This window comes from Ptychodera flava, chromosome 8 (assembly GCF_041260155.1).
Source record: "Ptychodera flava strain L36383 chromosome 8, AS_Pfla_20210202, whole genome shotgun sequence".
NCBI classification, from domain to species: Eukaryota; Metazoa; Hemichordata; class Enteropneusta; family Ptychoderidae; genus Ptychodera; species Ptychodera flava.
In genome coordinates, this window is record NC_091935.1 from 40,621,921 (window position 1) to 40,638,595 (window position 16,675).

Below are 16,675 nucleotides of genomic sequence, written 5' to 3' on the forward strand. Positions count from 1 at the left end.
AAGTTCTGATCAATCTTACAAACTCACTATCCAAAATAAAGTACACGATATTGGAGATCTTAATCTATAGAAATGGTTTCAAGGTGTTTTACAGTTTACAATATCATAGATTTCGTGCTCACTTAAAAAGTTGTCAAGCTCTTGAAGTTTGATTCTGGAGTCAATGACATATTCGTAGATGCAGGAGGGCAGGCTGTGTTAAATCACGTAACTGATCCTTGATTGCGTTATCTTTGCCAGATGATTCGCGGTAAAATAACTTTGATTTCTAGTTCTTTAAATTAGTTTCTCCCATGAAGTCCTCCATCATACACCTTGGTGCAGGTGGCATGGCATCCACAATTTCTGCTTAAAATATCACTGCTACGTTCTATATTAGATTGTCTGCAATTTCACTTACCAAACGTTTTACCGAGACGATGCGTCTGCTAAATACAAGTAGGCCTACCTGACTGAAACGAAAAGACTATTTAAGTCGTTAATGCGAAACGCTGATTTTCTTTATATAAATAACTATCATATCGATATACTAGAGAATGCAAAAATGCTAGATCATTGTCAAGGTTTTGTTTATATTAGGAATTTTGAAGTACAGTGTACATTTACATGGACTTGGATGAGTTACTGACGGGTTAAATATATTATTGCTATAATGAGTTTCACATTTGCATATCTGAGGTGTTGGACCTTGTTTATGCGTAAGCGTCGGGCGAATGAACTCTAATATACATACATTTAGAGAAGCATCTGTTTTCTGTCAGTGTGGCACCAACCTGCAGAATCAAGTCTGCAAGTACGACATGTCCAAGTCGAACAAATAGGTTTACAGCAAGTTATAGGCAATGGAAGGCTTAGGCAGACGTGTGATTTTCAATCAATGTTGTCACTGCTACCAAAGTTGTCACTGTTGTCTCTATAGTCAGTGCTTAATATATTGTAGTAATTGGCTGCTGAGGTCAGAGGTCATAGTACCTGTCAACTGAAGCAGAGTTTACCTGCCATTGCTCAAGTCTACGGACAAAGCTGAAATACAGCTACTCCGGTTTTATAGATAGCTGTTTCTGAGTCAACTGTTGAAAGTCTTCAGTCAATGCTCCAGTCCTCAGTCAAGTCAAAGCTTGCACCTCGAATAAGATAAGGGACAGCAAAATTGTTGAGCGGACTGTCGTGTACAAATTCTTGTGGGTAACCCAGCATCTCATAGTGAGCTGTAAAAATCTCATTCGGTCACAATATTTATTACTCATTTTGTGAAAATTAATATTGGTCTCAGACCAGTAAATATATCTTATTTGTCTTGACTCTTTGTGTGAATCTCACTGAACCCAGTACTCCTGCTTTCCGTAATTATGGTTTGGCAGAAATCTGCTTCTGTATTTCGACCGGACCCATCCCTACAGGTAAGCCTGTGAAACCAGTGCTAGTCCGTTTTAGTTATGGAAAGATATAGCGCATGAGACAAGCCAATCACTTTCAAATTGTTTGGAACACAGTGAAATGCAAATATAACCAATCTGATTCAACAAATAAATTGTATGTAAAGAATTCACGATTTTCGACACTAAAAACGTACCTATCTACAGTGTAACCAGCAAAGCAAAATTATTTATCCCTGTATAACAGATCCTGGGAACCCTGTCACACAGCTCTGGTCAAGGTCTGTCCCTGTAACAGACCTTGGAAACCCTGTCACACAGCTTTGGCAAAGGTCAGTGTCAGCACAGATACTGATATACCGACAGTCATTAATATGCAGTTATCTTCATCATGGCGCTTGACACTGTTTTTAGTGCAGTGTGACCGAACACAATGGCATATTACCTGATTAACAGTATATTAATTGCTGATAATTTTGTTTGATGCTACCTCAACGTCAAAAACTCGATAACATGGTAAAATATCAAAGTGGTGAAGTGATTACACATATAACTGTATCACTCAGAAAACTTTTTGTACAAACTCCTATCAAAGGTACTATTTACAGAATTACTCTAAGCAACGTCAGCCATTTAATTCGAACCCTCTACATTAACGACTGTCTCATCATTGCTTTCCTTTTGTAGGTCATTTAACTTCTGTTTCTTGCATCTACATCTCAATTACTCGATGCGTTTTCAGATTCGCACTACATTTTTCCAATCTCATTCGAAGAGATTTTAAAAAGGAACACAATGATTAGCTAACATTAACTCGTATTCAAATTCATTTCTTTTTTCGACAGATGACACAAATTAATTCTGACGCGCTGAAAGACAGTGTCGTGAATCTAAAATTTGTCCACGACTGTCCCACCGTTGGTAATATTAATAGAATAATATACTGCACAAGTCAAGTGGCATTTTACAAGAAGAAGAGCTTCACCAGGGCGGTGAGTCCAGTATAGTGACTCTACTTTGGACTTAAAATGCAAAACACCAAAATACCACGTGAAATGAAATCACATGTCACAATAAAACTTTCGTTGCCGTTGACAAAACAGATTTACACGAAACACTCATCTATACACTTTTAACATAATTAGAGAAAAAGTCAACATTTCTGACCACTCTGTCATCAAGTTACATTCATATTTATAAATCTTTAGAGTTCTCCGTGCCATATGCACTGTGTTCTACCCTAAAAGACGAGGTCGGGAACTATGCATAAATAGCGTAGTGTAAGCAATTCCATTGGTTTGCATGTAGAAATGCGAGAAAACACCCTCTCAATATTGTCATTTTTTGATTCTGTCACAAAGCGATTTTGAAAATTATATTGAAAATGTTGTGTCACCGTGCAAGATTTTAAGACAAAAGTGTTAAATATATTTAAAACGCTAGTCTTGTAAATAACACCTTGGAGTGGGTACTTTAGGTTTATCCATACATTTGCACTCTACTATGAGTGAATTTTTGTGCTCCTGGTGGGTTTTGAGTCGCGTGATTTGATGATGAAGACTTTATTTTCAAATGCATTTGTAGTTCACTTTCATGTTATCTTTCATATATTGTTGAGCTTCGATTTTCGGGAGGGGGTGCTTACGAAGAAACTGGGGAATATTTTTCGGCATTTGTCTGCATTGCCTTACTGGAAGGCCAATTAAACCTCAAACTATTGGTATTCTAATGGGCACATTAACATAGACAATAATATAGCTATGAAAAATATTTCAACACTAGTCAAATTGCTTGCTTTTATATTTGATCACTGAATAAATTATTTTGATGTTTATGGAGATAAAATTACTTATCTTTCTGTAACAACCGTTTCACACTGATAAGTATCGTTTTAACTGAAGTCAAAAGTATCAAACAAAAAACAGCGCCCTCGTTTCGATATCACAGACTGTTACATCTCAGGAACGGTCATCAATATATAAACAAAAAGCAAAAAGCATTTAATGACAGTCGGGACTTTGCGTTCAACATATTTAACACGTCATAACATTGAGCTCAAATAAAAAAGAAGCTGAAATATTCTTCTGGGACGGAGTGTAAGAACTAGAAAAGCAAATACCATGTCGGCATTTACATTCAAAGCTCCAATACAATTTCTAGAACATGCTGGGAAACTGCAATAACGACTGGTGAGTCCGCTTTCAAAGAACTTATTGCCGATGTGGTACGTTCCTTGCACTTTCTGTAAATAGTGATCCTGCAAAATATACTCGTTTGAAAACCTGGCAATGAAGCAATTGAATCTGTTTAAATTAAGTTTAAACGGTGTAACTTTGGTCCCAACGAACTTTAAACTATAAAAATATTATATTTGGGTTTAGCAACAGGGTAAGGCATCCAGCAGATACCGTCTTCAAATAATCGGCGTGTTTGGACACAGCTACATGTTATTAGGGAGCTTGAGTATGTATATCCAATCAAATTCACCCGGACATCAAAACAATACATTGAAAGCGTCGAACCACATTGTATTCTTCAATTTGTTTGCCAACAGGGATTATGACATGGCAAATTCTACTCCTGAAAGCGGAAACACTGGAAAACGTGACAACGCGAAGGAGATAACAAACGATATTTTGCAAAATAATTGGTGTTCTGCTCACGTACAAACAGTGCAGGCGCAGCTTGCAACTATTGAATGACGCTAAAAGCAACTGCAAAACCGTATTTATTTTGCACATGCGCAACGTGCATGAAAAAGGCTGCCAGCAGACGACATCATTGAAATGAAGTAGTGCACACTCTTTCGTTTTTTTCTCGACTCAGGATTTGAGTACCTATTGTCCACTTTAAAAGTGCCTCCACCACGCATGCACAGACCTGAGCTGACTGCCCCGATGGCACATATAACCTACCATTTGCAATAATAGATGTGATACAGCTTGAAGATAGATGACAGCAAGGCAGTTACAAGGTCTACAGTGATAGGCATGGACAACAGTATCAGTATCAAAATCCAAACATTCTTTGTATTTCTCTTCCAATGCAAGAAAAATGGTAAATACAACAAGATGTAAACAATTATGTAATTCAAACTATCTAATGAAGTTAGCTGCAGCGGCTTGTTCTGTCTTCTGTCAGCACACTCTAGTCATCGCTAGATTTCCTTGCTTTGCTTTACATGACATACAGTGTCTGAAGATCCTGACTGATCACGATAAAAGTGAATAAATATAACACAGGAAGGTGTGTGAATACTAGTTATCTAGATGGACACCCATGCACATCCACATATTGTCAACAACACTGCATTGGTGGAAGTGATTTCAATCCTGCATTGGAAGAGCCAGAAAGAATGTTGAATGTTAATAGCGACCCATTTCCCAAGTCGTGAAAGACCTGCCGATTTCAGAGTGTGCATTCACTCACTTCAAATTTCTCATTGCTTCCTCTGTTGTCTCCTGTATGTAATGGTCCATATAGGCAGCAAGTCGAGGATGAACTCTTTCAAGATATCCTTGAATGCTACTTCCTGTCACTGTACCTATGGTCAGATCACCGCTTGGTTTGTTAAGCTTGGATACCATGACAACAGAGTACAATACAAGCTAGTCAGGTTTACCATAAATGCCAAAAATTGTAAAATCTACAGCTGAGTGTACATATGACATGGAGGTTTTACTGTGTAATGAAGTGCAAATTGTAAAACAGCAAAGATAACGGTAGTGGTACTGAAACAGTTTATTGCCCATCCATGAGTAGATACGGTCACGTGTTTTGGGGGTTGGAGAAGTCGATGTGGATCGACGATTCAAATGAACACATTTTTTCGTTGTCTATAACGAATATACCACATTCAAACAATGTCCTCCGCCAAACAATCTTTATGTATCTACTTTCACTTTTAGCGTATTTCATCCCGACTGAAATTATTTTTGGTGTCACAGTAAAGCCTCCGTCAGTATTCAGAAAGCGCACACATATCAATGGGGCATTATTGCTACCTTACTGTGGTGTCTATGAAAAACGTTCGATTCCAGAAACCAAAGTATTGGTAGAATAATGTTCCATATTCATTGTGCCAAGATAAAATAAAGGTATAATATCTATGTAGAACACTCACTTTAGTAATTCTATTGCCACATCCGCACCATTAACATTAAACTGTTCCATATACTTGGCCATCGACGACCAATTTTCGCTTATATAATTTTCACAGCTGGAACCGTTCTGTGTCGCAAATTTGAGGTGGTTGTGCTGTTGGAGCTACACAGTTTTCCGAGCAATCGTAAAGTATTAGTTCCACCACTGGTTATATTGAATAAAATGCGCCACCAAACGAACTTGTTCCCCTTATAGTAATACTTTGATTGGCCTATATGGGGAATGACTAGAGAGCCACATATCACTAGACTTTCTATACTGATATGTAACTCTCTAATTGCTATGTGCGCTTGATGGCACGTGATGGAGTATGACAATCATTAACAAAAAAATGAAATATGAAATATACGACCAATGTCCAGGCAAAGAGTCGTCCCCTAATGAACTTATTTCACTACTTTCACAATGATAATTAAATATTGCTTTCACTGAAGCTCTTTGGCACAAACTACAATTTCGTAAAATTGCAAGTAAGATTGTTGAGGTAGCTTTTAGTTCAGGGACATTAAAAGCAATTGAATGGGAGAATGTAGTGTAATTGTTGCCGTAACGATTTTCTGATATTATATAAACAGGGAAATGTCGAAAATTAAAATGAAATTATTGAAAAGTAAGGCAATACCATAGCAAAGAAGCAAACAATGATTAATGTACTATAAAAAGCCATTGAAGCAGAATTGTTGTTTTGTGAAGAGTATATTATAACACGTGATATGTAGAAAGAATATGACGCTTACCTTTTCATCATTGATGCCGTCAATTTGCAAGTGTGAGGTTTGACCAGCCATAAAAGCTGCCAAATTTGCTGTGTAACTTGCAAAGAAGATGAAGGAAAAAGCGCCCCACACGTTTAAGAGAAAGCGACTAGTCATGCACTTAGGTGGCTTGCTTTTCACTGTGTGGCTGAACAAAATGGAAAAGGCGATGTTCAGGGCAGAAGGCAAACCAAATGTGTAATGTCTGTTGCGTCCTCCTGGATGTAACCCATACGGACTCATCCATTCGAAGACTGTAATGGCAATCGCTACAATGTTCACAGTGACAAACACCAATATCCAAACAGTCCAATCAAGCGGCGCTAAAAATGAATCCAACTGCGGCTCCAATTGTTTCTTGGCAACTAATGTAGAAAACCCTGAGTGGAAAAAAGGACTAGTGAAGTCAATAACTCGACTTCGTTCTGACGTAATACTAAATGAACTAACAGCGATATCAGCGGTGCCTGATAACAAATCACCAACCATTCCATTCCAGACCCCATTCTCAATAGCACCATGGTTTAAATCTGCAACCAAGTACAAATTGTAACTGAATTCAACATCGGCGCTCAACTTTTCCAATAAATCGATCGCTAGACCGGAACAGCACTTCTTCATGTGTGAATAATTTCCTTGTACTGTGGGCGCTTCATATGCTTCAAAGGCTCTTTCGATTTCTTCTCGGTTCGTGCTGTCTGCTTTTAAACACAGTACACCTGTCAGACATTCAAATGTGTCGGGCAAAGGCGAAGATTCAAAGATAAACGGTTTCTCTTCATTCAGCACCACCATGATTTTCTCAGTATTTAATCCATGCGGCAAATTTGCACTATTTCCAGGCCATATGATTGATTCTAGGAAGAAGTCGCCATTTTTCCACATTCCAACTTTTTTCCATTTGAAGCTCTCGTCCGCATTAAAATCTTGACTTTTGATTAGATTTAATATTTCATAGCTTGCGTTATTTAAGTTGCCATGTTCATCTAAGGAAATGAGGCCAGCATATCCTTGGAATGACGTGTTTAGAAGCGAGCTGTAAGAACCAAAAGTGTTTGGCAGACATTCAAATATTTTAGTGCACGTTGTCGTGTCATATGGATCAGATTAAATGAGCAAATTTAATATTCTAATATTACCGTGACTAACTTATTAATTTGAATGCAAAATAAAATTTTTATCAAATTGTTATATAACTTCATAAGCAAGCAAAAAGTAAATTTACAAGAATTACTATCAAATGTCTTAAACACGTCAACATCGTTCGAAACACTACGAGTACGTTTCTTCTTTTATTCGAAATCTAGACAGGAGCTTTAGAGTTGCTTTCCCACCGGGATCTTATCGTACACGCCGTTCTACTTGATCCCAAGTGCCCGCTCCCTTGTATCTACACGATAATCACGGCGTCCTTACCCTTCTCTCTATAACAACGCCAATATCTTATGCTCTCTGTCAAGATCATTAGAAAGTCACATCTTTCGCAAGTCAAGCTACGAAAACAGGTAAAAAATGTTCTAACGGTCGTCTTATATTACCCGTTGTGTTTATAAAAACATCATCGAATTTCTGCAGAAGTGTGCATACTTAACATTATTTGCCCTAGCATGATAAACGTAATGATTTCCGTATATTAACTGTAAAAGGTGAACTTGCCTGTAATAAAGCCGACCGTATTCAAGTGTTTGCTTGGAAGGAGGTATCCAACAATTTCGTGATGATTCTATATCCAAATTGGTTGTAAATTTACTGGAAGCCCTTGCTAACAATTCGACCGAGTCCATGATTTTGGCTGGAACATCATCAAATTCATTAACGTAGTTCATTGCTAATAGTCCGGTAGGATAGTGCTTGAGATAGCTTGGATTACTTGTTATAACAGACTCCGTAACGATCCACACATTACCAATCTCTAATAAGCCGTAATCAAGGGCTTCTTCAAATACTATTGCAGCATATTCAGGGGTTGCATGCAGTACGAAGACCCTAGTCTGTGTTTCCATCATGTTGTCAAGCATTCTATGCACGTCTTGTATATCTTTGTTAAAAACTACAGTATTCTGAATGCTCCATTTTCTTGATGAGGTAGTAATGTTTGTTAAGTACTGAACAAACGCCTGTGAGTCCACGTGATCGCTAGCTAGTATGTTAAATTGAAACCATCCATTACGCTCAAGAAGTTTCTTGATTGCCAACGACTGGAAACTTTCCGATGACTCTAGCCTCAGGTACATGGGGTGAACGTCCTGCAAATGAAAATTGAATGGTGTTAATGTAATCTGGCGGATCCTTTATTAATAAAAAGTAGGGCAATATAACAGAGCGGCTCTCTACTTTCTTGCACTACACTAAATAGCGGGCAAACAGAGCAAATGGATATAATTACCTGAAAACTACCGATGACCAACGCAGCAGCTTTGTTCAAAAACTACCGGCATGAATTTCAGAGATCTCATAGATTTGGGTTACAAGAACTAATTCATTTTTGAGCTAATATTTTCTCGGCGTTCCATATTTGATGACAGTGGACAGAATTCTGAACGAAGTGATATGTATTTGGTAATTATGGTCAGTAACACTAGCCATTTGCTCACGTAATCACTCATGAAGCGACATCTTATCTGGACATTCATTACAGAACAGGCTGACCTTTTCCATATAAGATGGCACTTTAAGTAGATATTTAAGACACATAAAACATTTTTCTAATCCGATGGACAGTAAATACCAATAACATGCTATTACGTTGATGACATCGGCACCTTTGATCTTGTAAGAGATGCGTTCTTCCCATACAAGTTTGGATACAGTGGAGCATCCGTAAACGCCAGTGTATATCAACAATGCTTCGAGGATTATTATCATGCCACACCAAACTGTCTGTTTCTCATGTTTACGTATTCATAAAAACCAGCACTGCTTTGGTTTATAACAGCCTTCCAAGACAGGCACCTACTTACATTTAACTGAAAGGAAATCAAAGAAGTAGTTTTGCGGCGTAGGGCAGTCTTTCATGTAAAATAAAGGGAAAGTGGCTGCACACACCGGCTTTTAAATTTTGTCTGGTGTTTTGTTTAATGTTCAGCTGTATTGCTAAATTGTGAATCAGTTCAGTAATTGTTTATGCTGTGTATATTACATTAACCCTTGAAAATAAGCGTGTGAAAGCCATGGAATTTAATAAAAAAGGCATACTATTGTGTACCATTACGAAATCCTACTGCAATGTTCCCAAGAAACGTTTTCAAGGTGTGTCAAAGAATGGAAACAATCAATGTGAGTATATCTATAAGGCTGTGTATCGGACCACGATCCGATAAATTTACCATATACATACAAAAGTCGGTCAGCGTGTGCATTTGTTAGGTTGGAAAGAAACGTTTGGAGCCATAGTTTGTTACCCTTCGGTATGGCCGCAAGACTTTGGGTTCAGCAAGTCTGAAAAATACATACTGAACACGGTGAACGCAAAAAAAAAGAACTATACCAAATGTCTGTCTGTTACTAATACTGAAACATGACACGATATCAATGAAGGCGTATACATAAATCCCGTTGTTGAAGCTGTCCTGAAGAATGAAATCGACCAAAGCATGTCGCGTAACACGTATATTCACGCAAAACCAAAAACGGAATATCGCATTTTACCATCATTCAACACTAACATGTTTTAAAATATATTTCCTTAAGTAACATTCAAAATAAATCGGTGTATACTTGTCAAAATAATATGCGTGTCCGTAGAATTATAACGATATAACTATGCACAGTGAATAGATCAGTGTTTATTGAGTTCTTTTATCAGTTTGCTTTGTTTCAACAGAATTAGTCATCAAATGCCTGATTGCATTGAGGTCGAATTCGCCTCGGGCAGAGATGTTCGGCTCTTAAATTTTCACAATACTATTCTGATCTGCCACATGTATGGGCTTATATTGAAGCTCTTGGAGTAAATAAAATTTTGTACAAATCGAAATCCGACTTTTCCCGGTAGAGTTAACACAGGAATGGCGGCCACTTTGAATTTCAAATATCAGTAAATTGTGGGTAATTCGTTTTTCTGGTATCAAAATTTGCACGGTGACCCCCTGACTATTATTCTTGGTTTTGAAGAAAACTGGTCGAGGCTTTCCTTAAGAAAATTCGAGCAAAAGTTTAGGTCTTTCATTTTCGAGGCGCATACTACCATAATACATTATATATTGTAATATGGTCACCTGACAGGCTAAACGGATCAAAGCGTTAAGTAAATCAACATTCATTCATCTTCCCCTCTACTGTCTATGATCTATGTGTTATTATTGCGTAGCGTGTTTGTCACTGTTTAAAAGATACGGGTCTATGCCTACCTAATAATAGCCCTTGAAATAACAATAAACGACCACAGTGTAGCTAGATTTCACTATATCACAAATAGGGCAAACGGTAAATTCTACTGCCAGCCCCCCCCCCCCCCCCCCCACTCTCCAATGCTGAAGTTAAAAGAAACCTTCCAAACTTTCCAAGTATGCTGTTTCTCCAAACAATGTGCCCTGGATGACAAATAATAAGTATTAACTCCATTAGAGATTGGATCACAATGCGCACGGCCTGTACATTTCCTGTATTACAATGCTATGTTCGCAGCCACTCTGTGTGTGTGTGTGTGTGTGTGTGTGTGTGTGTTGTGTATGTATATATATATATATATATATATATATATATATATATATATATATATATATATATATATATATATATATTACAAACTCTTTGTTTAGAGAGATGGCTTTCCTTTCGTCATTTTCATGTAGACATGCCAAATATCTCTGGGAATATACCGTCTTATCTTTTCTGCAGCGGTACTTTTCTGTCAGAATAGCACAAGATACACTTTTGTAAGAGGATTTCATTCCTCGTGAGAGGGCCTTTACACGCTGTTTTAACAGGATGGTGATAGAGGAAATATTTTCGACAGTTTTCACAGGGTCTCGAAAGACATCCTTTACCGTTGTAGACTTTCTAAAGTTCATCTCTAGAAATTGTTGATATAATCAGAAATTCATTGCTGGCTTGGAGTAAGGTGGTTGTAATGTCTGGTCAACAATGCTGGGAAGCCAGGAAAATCGGACTATATTGATTTTACTCATCTTGGTAAGGGAACGAGCACAATTAACGGCAGGGGGGCTGGAAGAGAAAATATGTGGTGCATATATTTTTTACAGGCCCCCCTTACACCAGCAAAAATTTTAGTGGCCCCCTATCACCGGCAACAAAATTTTTGTGGCCCCCCTCCCCGAAAAAGAAAGATTACATAGGTACAAAGTTGTACACATATATATAATCCTTATAACTTTTAATATATGCTTTAGTGAAAACAACATTCTTGCATTCTTGAAATAAATAATAAACAAATAAATATATAAATAATAAACAAACAAAATAACATATGTTTAAGCTTTACTACTTGTAACACCTACAGCTACTTTTCAGTATTGTGTTGTGCTATTTTAATCTCAAAGAATGATGAAATTACCAAATACCTTATAAACAATCTACAAGTTCATTCAGTGCTGTTATAACCAGTTTCAATAATAACCAGTTTCAACCTAGCCTCTGTATCATTACCAACCATTATTATTGTTGACAAATGAAGTCAATTTTCAATAATAATATTGCTCATTTTACACATAACAACTGCATTGTGAGGTTTAAGACTTGGTATTTCATCATGCTAAAAGAAGTTTAACAAGGAACTCCAGCTTCAACAAGGAACAAAAATGCTGAAAAATATTCTGTCTGTCATGGTGTAAAAATTTTGGTGGCCCACCCCTTACCTTCCCTGGAATTTTCATGGCCCGCCCCAAGAACACTCATTTTTTTTTCGCCCCCCCCCCCATTTTCTCTTCGAGACCGCCCCCCTGCCGTTAATTGTGCTCGGTCCCTAAACAACTGGTGAATCCTTTACTATTCAAGTTGTATGTCGTTGCAGCGTGTCGTGCTGTTCCCATTATCTTTCATAATACATATGCTGATTGTCCCTCTCATTACCATGTATTTTTCTGCCTAGATGTCAGTGGCTTCACACTGACACGGTTTATGTGAGACATGTACGTAACTATAAACACAATAACAAAAATTACTTCAAGTACAAAATAAAATACATATTAGTTAAGTTTCATGCACAATGAAATGTAAGCCCACAACGTACAGGGTATGTCGATAAAAATAATACTAAGATAATACATTTTTGTTGCCACCATGCACCTTATACAGTTCTAACATGAGTAATAACATTTATATTCGATGCTATTTCATCCCATGTTTTCGATTTATTAGCAGAATTTTGTTTGTTTTTGTGTTTCATATTTTCAATACACAACCCTTTTGTACTTAGAAGTGTATGATCTCATATTTTTTTCAGCATTTACATAAATGTTATATGTTTTGCTTACTTATTGAAATGCACTAAAACTGCCGTTGTTGCGACTAACGCTATACGAAAGACATTGGAATAATGAGAAATGCGATTAGCGTGGGATGGTACACGGTCAAGGAGTCTATTGACATTTACTTGGTGGATACATGGCCTCCATGGGTAAGCTTTGTTCGACGTCAAGTCTTTTCAATCAAACATCGTGATTGGTGTTAAAGAGTAATGCATTGAATAACGAGTTTGACGACGTCACAGAGGCAATAGTGTGCGCCAAGCAATTTCAGCCGTCGATCATCGGCACCTGCACAATGCAACACAGAATTATTCACGATTTCGTTAAAATTACCTAATACTGACTGAATACACGTATATCAGATCTGTCTAGGAAAAATGTACTGGCATTGGAAATTTATTAAGAAATTTGGTATAATCAAGGTCAATTTTTAATATTTGAAAGACTCGGTTAATTACGGTATATGCGTCATCAGACGGTTTATGATTACGGAATTGTGTAAGATGTTTTTTTGGTGTATGACTTCATTTTAATCTAATATCTTATATGACAAATTCTGCTACATTATTCTCAATAAAAATATCTGGTTATTTAAAAATTGGGCATTATGCACTGTAAGGAGAGCGTGACCAATTCGGTAAGGAGAAGTTAAAATCTAATGGTTGAGGATGTAGTAAATTTCATTACTGCAGAGTCTGTGTGTGTGTGGTCTGTCCGATGTACGTAGTAAAGGGCCAAATCAAGAGACAGACGGAGAGCAAAGGAGAGGAAAACGCGGTGAAACTGCGATAAAATATTAGATACAATGACTAATTGACTAATAAATGGCATATGTTTGTCCAGCGAAAACGAAGTCATGACAGGCAAGTGAAAGTATAATGCATGCAGACAAATAAACAAAGGCATTGTGAACTTGACAGGCAGGGAGCTCGATCAAGACAAAATATTAAGGAAAACGACATGATTAAACCGAAATAAAATATACTACTGCTAACCATAGATGAAAATGACATCATCAGACACGTGGTACAATTCTGCTGAATTTTCATATTTAACTATATTGTAAAGAAGAATAGAAAAGAGATCACAGACAAGGTGACTTATCGGCGATAACGTTGACTGATAATGTGGATTTGGATTGAGGAAAAGCCATCAGAAAATATCGACAGGGAAATATTCTTTGATTTTAAAGTGGTCGCTGAGTTGGAGAATGTTGTTTCTTTGTCGCATTCAATATCGTGAAAATAGTATCAAATGAACAAAGATAAATTGTTTCCAAATTTGTTCTACATTTAAAGTATTAAGATGTTGGAATTTCCGCTATCCTTAACCCCCAAGTGTTTTTTCTACAAAGAACCATTAGGATAGGTTCAGTTTTATTCTCAGAACTCAAGATTAGGCAAAAGACGTTCCAGAAAATGTTAAACCGGATTTCGGATAGATTTAAAATGAAGCAAAATATACAGGACATTAAGCAGTGTAGTAGATCAGAGTTTTATCCGCGTGTCCTTGTATGCTGATATGTCATGGCAGGCTTTGCAAGCACTGATCATGTTTGACTACTCCCTTGGTGCAATGGATTGATCGATAGGTCACTCAAGACTTGTTCCAGCAGCCATTATTCCAGCAGCCATATTACTGAACAGATATTGGCTTCTTTTCTTAATGCAATCTCTGTCTGAAGGTTGAGCACAGTGGGTGAAAAGGCATAATTCCCTGGAATATTTTCGTGACTATGGGACCTGATACGCGTGGTTTTCCTGACGTGCTGGTATTTTGAATAGTTTCCGGCTGCATCTTTAGCATAATTGACTTTCTTAAAGTTATGATAATCTTTTGGAAATGTACCAAAAAGAATATAACTTTTCTGTTCAGCAACAAAGTCCATTCACATCGTATTGAAATAGGTCAACCTCCAGACGTCGAAGTCACTGAAATCTTTGAAGAAATTACGTTTTGAGATATACTAGAAAAAGGAAATCCCTCATTAGTTGTATTAGCTATATTTATTGTCATTTCAATCTTTTTCAGAACAACATAACGTGGCATAGGTAGTTATGATACAAAAGCTTTATCTTGAGTTCAGGAAGGCAGCGATTAATCGCTGAGTAGTTGTGGGAGACATGCATTGCTTGAATCAGTCACCTTGTCACGTCTACTGTATTTCATTTACATACACACCTGGACTTTCACAGGCAGTGTAACAGAAATCGATCAAAACATCAAATGTGATTACTTTGGGCAGCTTCAGGGAGCATTCAAATCGCGGGACTAGCCTTGAATTGAAGGATGTGTTAATCGGCATGCAAACGACAAAACAGAATTTGTCTATACATGTATTAGCATGTTAAGATTTACGATGACTCAGCTTTCCCACATCGAAGACATTACTGCTTGAAAGCAATTGCTTAACAACATAAAATGTCAAGCAGTCATATCATATGAATGATTTACTAACAATTATCAAATACTCTAGTCAGAGCTCCTTCGAACTGTTCTATATCCATGTATATCGTTTGGCATTAAAACATTATTTCAAAGCTTATAAACGGAAAGGCACAATTGCCCTCTATATCCATGACAACGTCAGTAAATTCCGTTCGTCCATTTTGTACGTTAATAGAACGCATCACAGTGCGCGATGAAATTTCACAGATGCCAGTGTGTGTTGCGGCCATTTTCTGTCTGTCGTCATCATACACTCGTTAAAATACATACATACATACATATGACAAGAATGTATAGTGTCTTTATTTATTGCAGACGAAGTATTGTTTATTATTTATTTTCTTGACTTATTATTGGACAAATAAGAGTTATTGTAGGCGACACCACAACTTGTTTTACATCTGAGTAGTTTGGCGGTTGTTACACATTCCTTATCCTAGGTTCACTATCAAAATTAAGTTTGTGAGAAAACATTTAGTTGATCACGCACTATGTCTTTTCTTTTTCATTCCATCTTTTTTCTTCGAAAACCCTTTCAAGCGAATCTTCACATAGGCGAGTCTTAGTTGGTGAATTGATAAATATGACAAAGGGATGACACGTCTAATATTCATCACAGAACAGATATTCAGTGTCCAACTCAGCATCTGTTTTTGGTCAATCGATTGCAAGGGACGCTGTTTACGGCTGTCTCGGTTCAGTGATATTGAATTAGATTAAATATAAATGGCTTTTTTGACAGATACATACATTTGAGTACAATCCCCTGAGTTGATAGTTTCATGGGACACGAAATAAGCACATCACGACGTTGAGCTAATTGATTTAGCTCAATGGTACACAGTTGTAGGCCGGTGACTGCATGCATGCAGTATACCCCATTACGAAGTACAGATGATGTCTGAATCAGGGTCAGGTAGCTTTCAATCACAATGTTATTAGTTAATATGTTACCATGGCAACGATATAACCAGTGCGCTTTGAAGTGTATCAGAATTAACTGATGGTTTGTTAGTTTGCAGAATGTGTGTTTTGAAGATTAAGATCTGAGCTGCCTGGAAGTTATTCTGGTAATTTCGATTTTAATTGAATGGTTGATTTGGGAACCGGAAGTAGCCTTTTTCATGATGGCGATTTTTTCGTCGATTCCGGGCACCATCTTACGTGTCCTCCGTTCAACGTGAGTATTTTCGAGTATATTTTTTAATCTGGTACTTTCAGAATTTGACCTTTACGAAAGCTTTAGATTTTATTTTCATATTCGATAATACGAATACAACTACATAAGCCGTTGAGGAGCATACAGCTCTTCTTGAAAGTCCATGCACATTTTGATCTGAGAAGAACAAGACTAAGAAATAGGATTGGCCTCGACGGCTTTTGCAGAATACTCGTTTTCGCTTCATGAAAGTTGATATCAATGCTACCAATCTTGGCAAAATTTCGCCAAATCTTTTCAAATAAGCATTAGTGTTCAAGGATGCAAACGCTAATGTAGATGGAT

At 37.2% G+C, this 16,675-nt stretch overlaps 1 protein-coding gene across 2 annotated transcripts in view; it reads right to left on the reverse strand.

The window, feature by feature from the left end:
- The window catches only part of LOC139139348 (glutamate receptor ionotropic, NMDA 3A-like), an 88,100-nt gene that overhangs the window by 21,295 nt on the left and 50,130 nt on the right, over positions 1-16,675 (reverse strand). The window contains exons 2-4 of one of the 2 annotated variants that reach the window (XM_070708227.1): positions 7,952-8,541; positions 6,278-7,331; positions 5,500-5,642 (exon numbers count right to left, since the gene is read on the reverse strand). In XM_070708227.1, coding sequence (XP_070564328.1) covers positions 5,500-5,642; positions 6,278-7,331; positions 7,952-8,541 — 1,787 coding nt within the window. Of the gene's footprint in view, positions 1-4,805; positions 4,952-5,499; positions 5,643-6,277; positions 7,332-7,951; positions 8,542-16,675 lie in introns of both variants that reach the window. The other variant, XM_070708226.1, reaches the window with a different exon arrangement.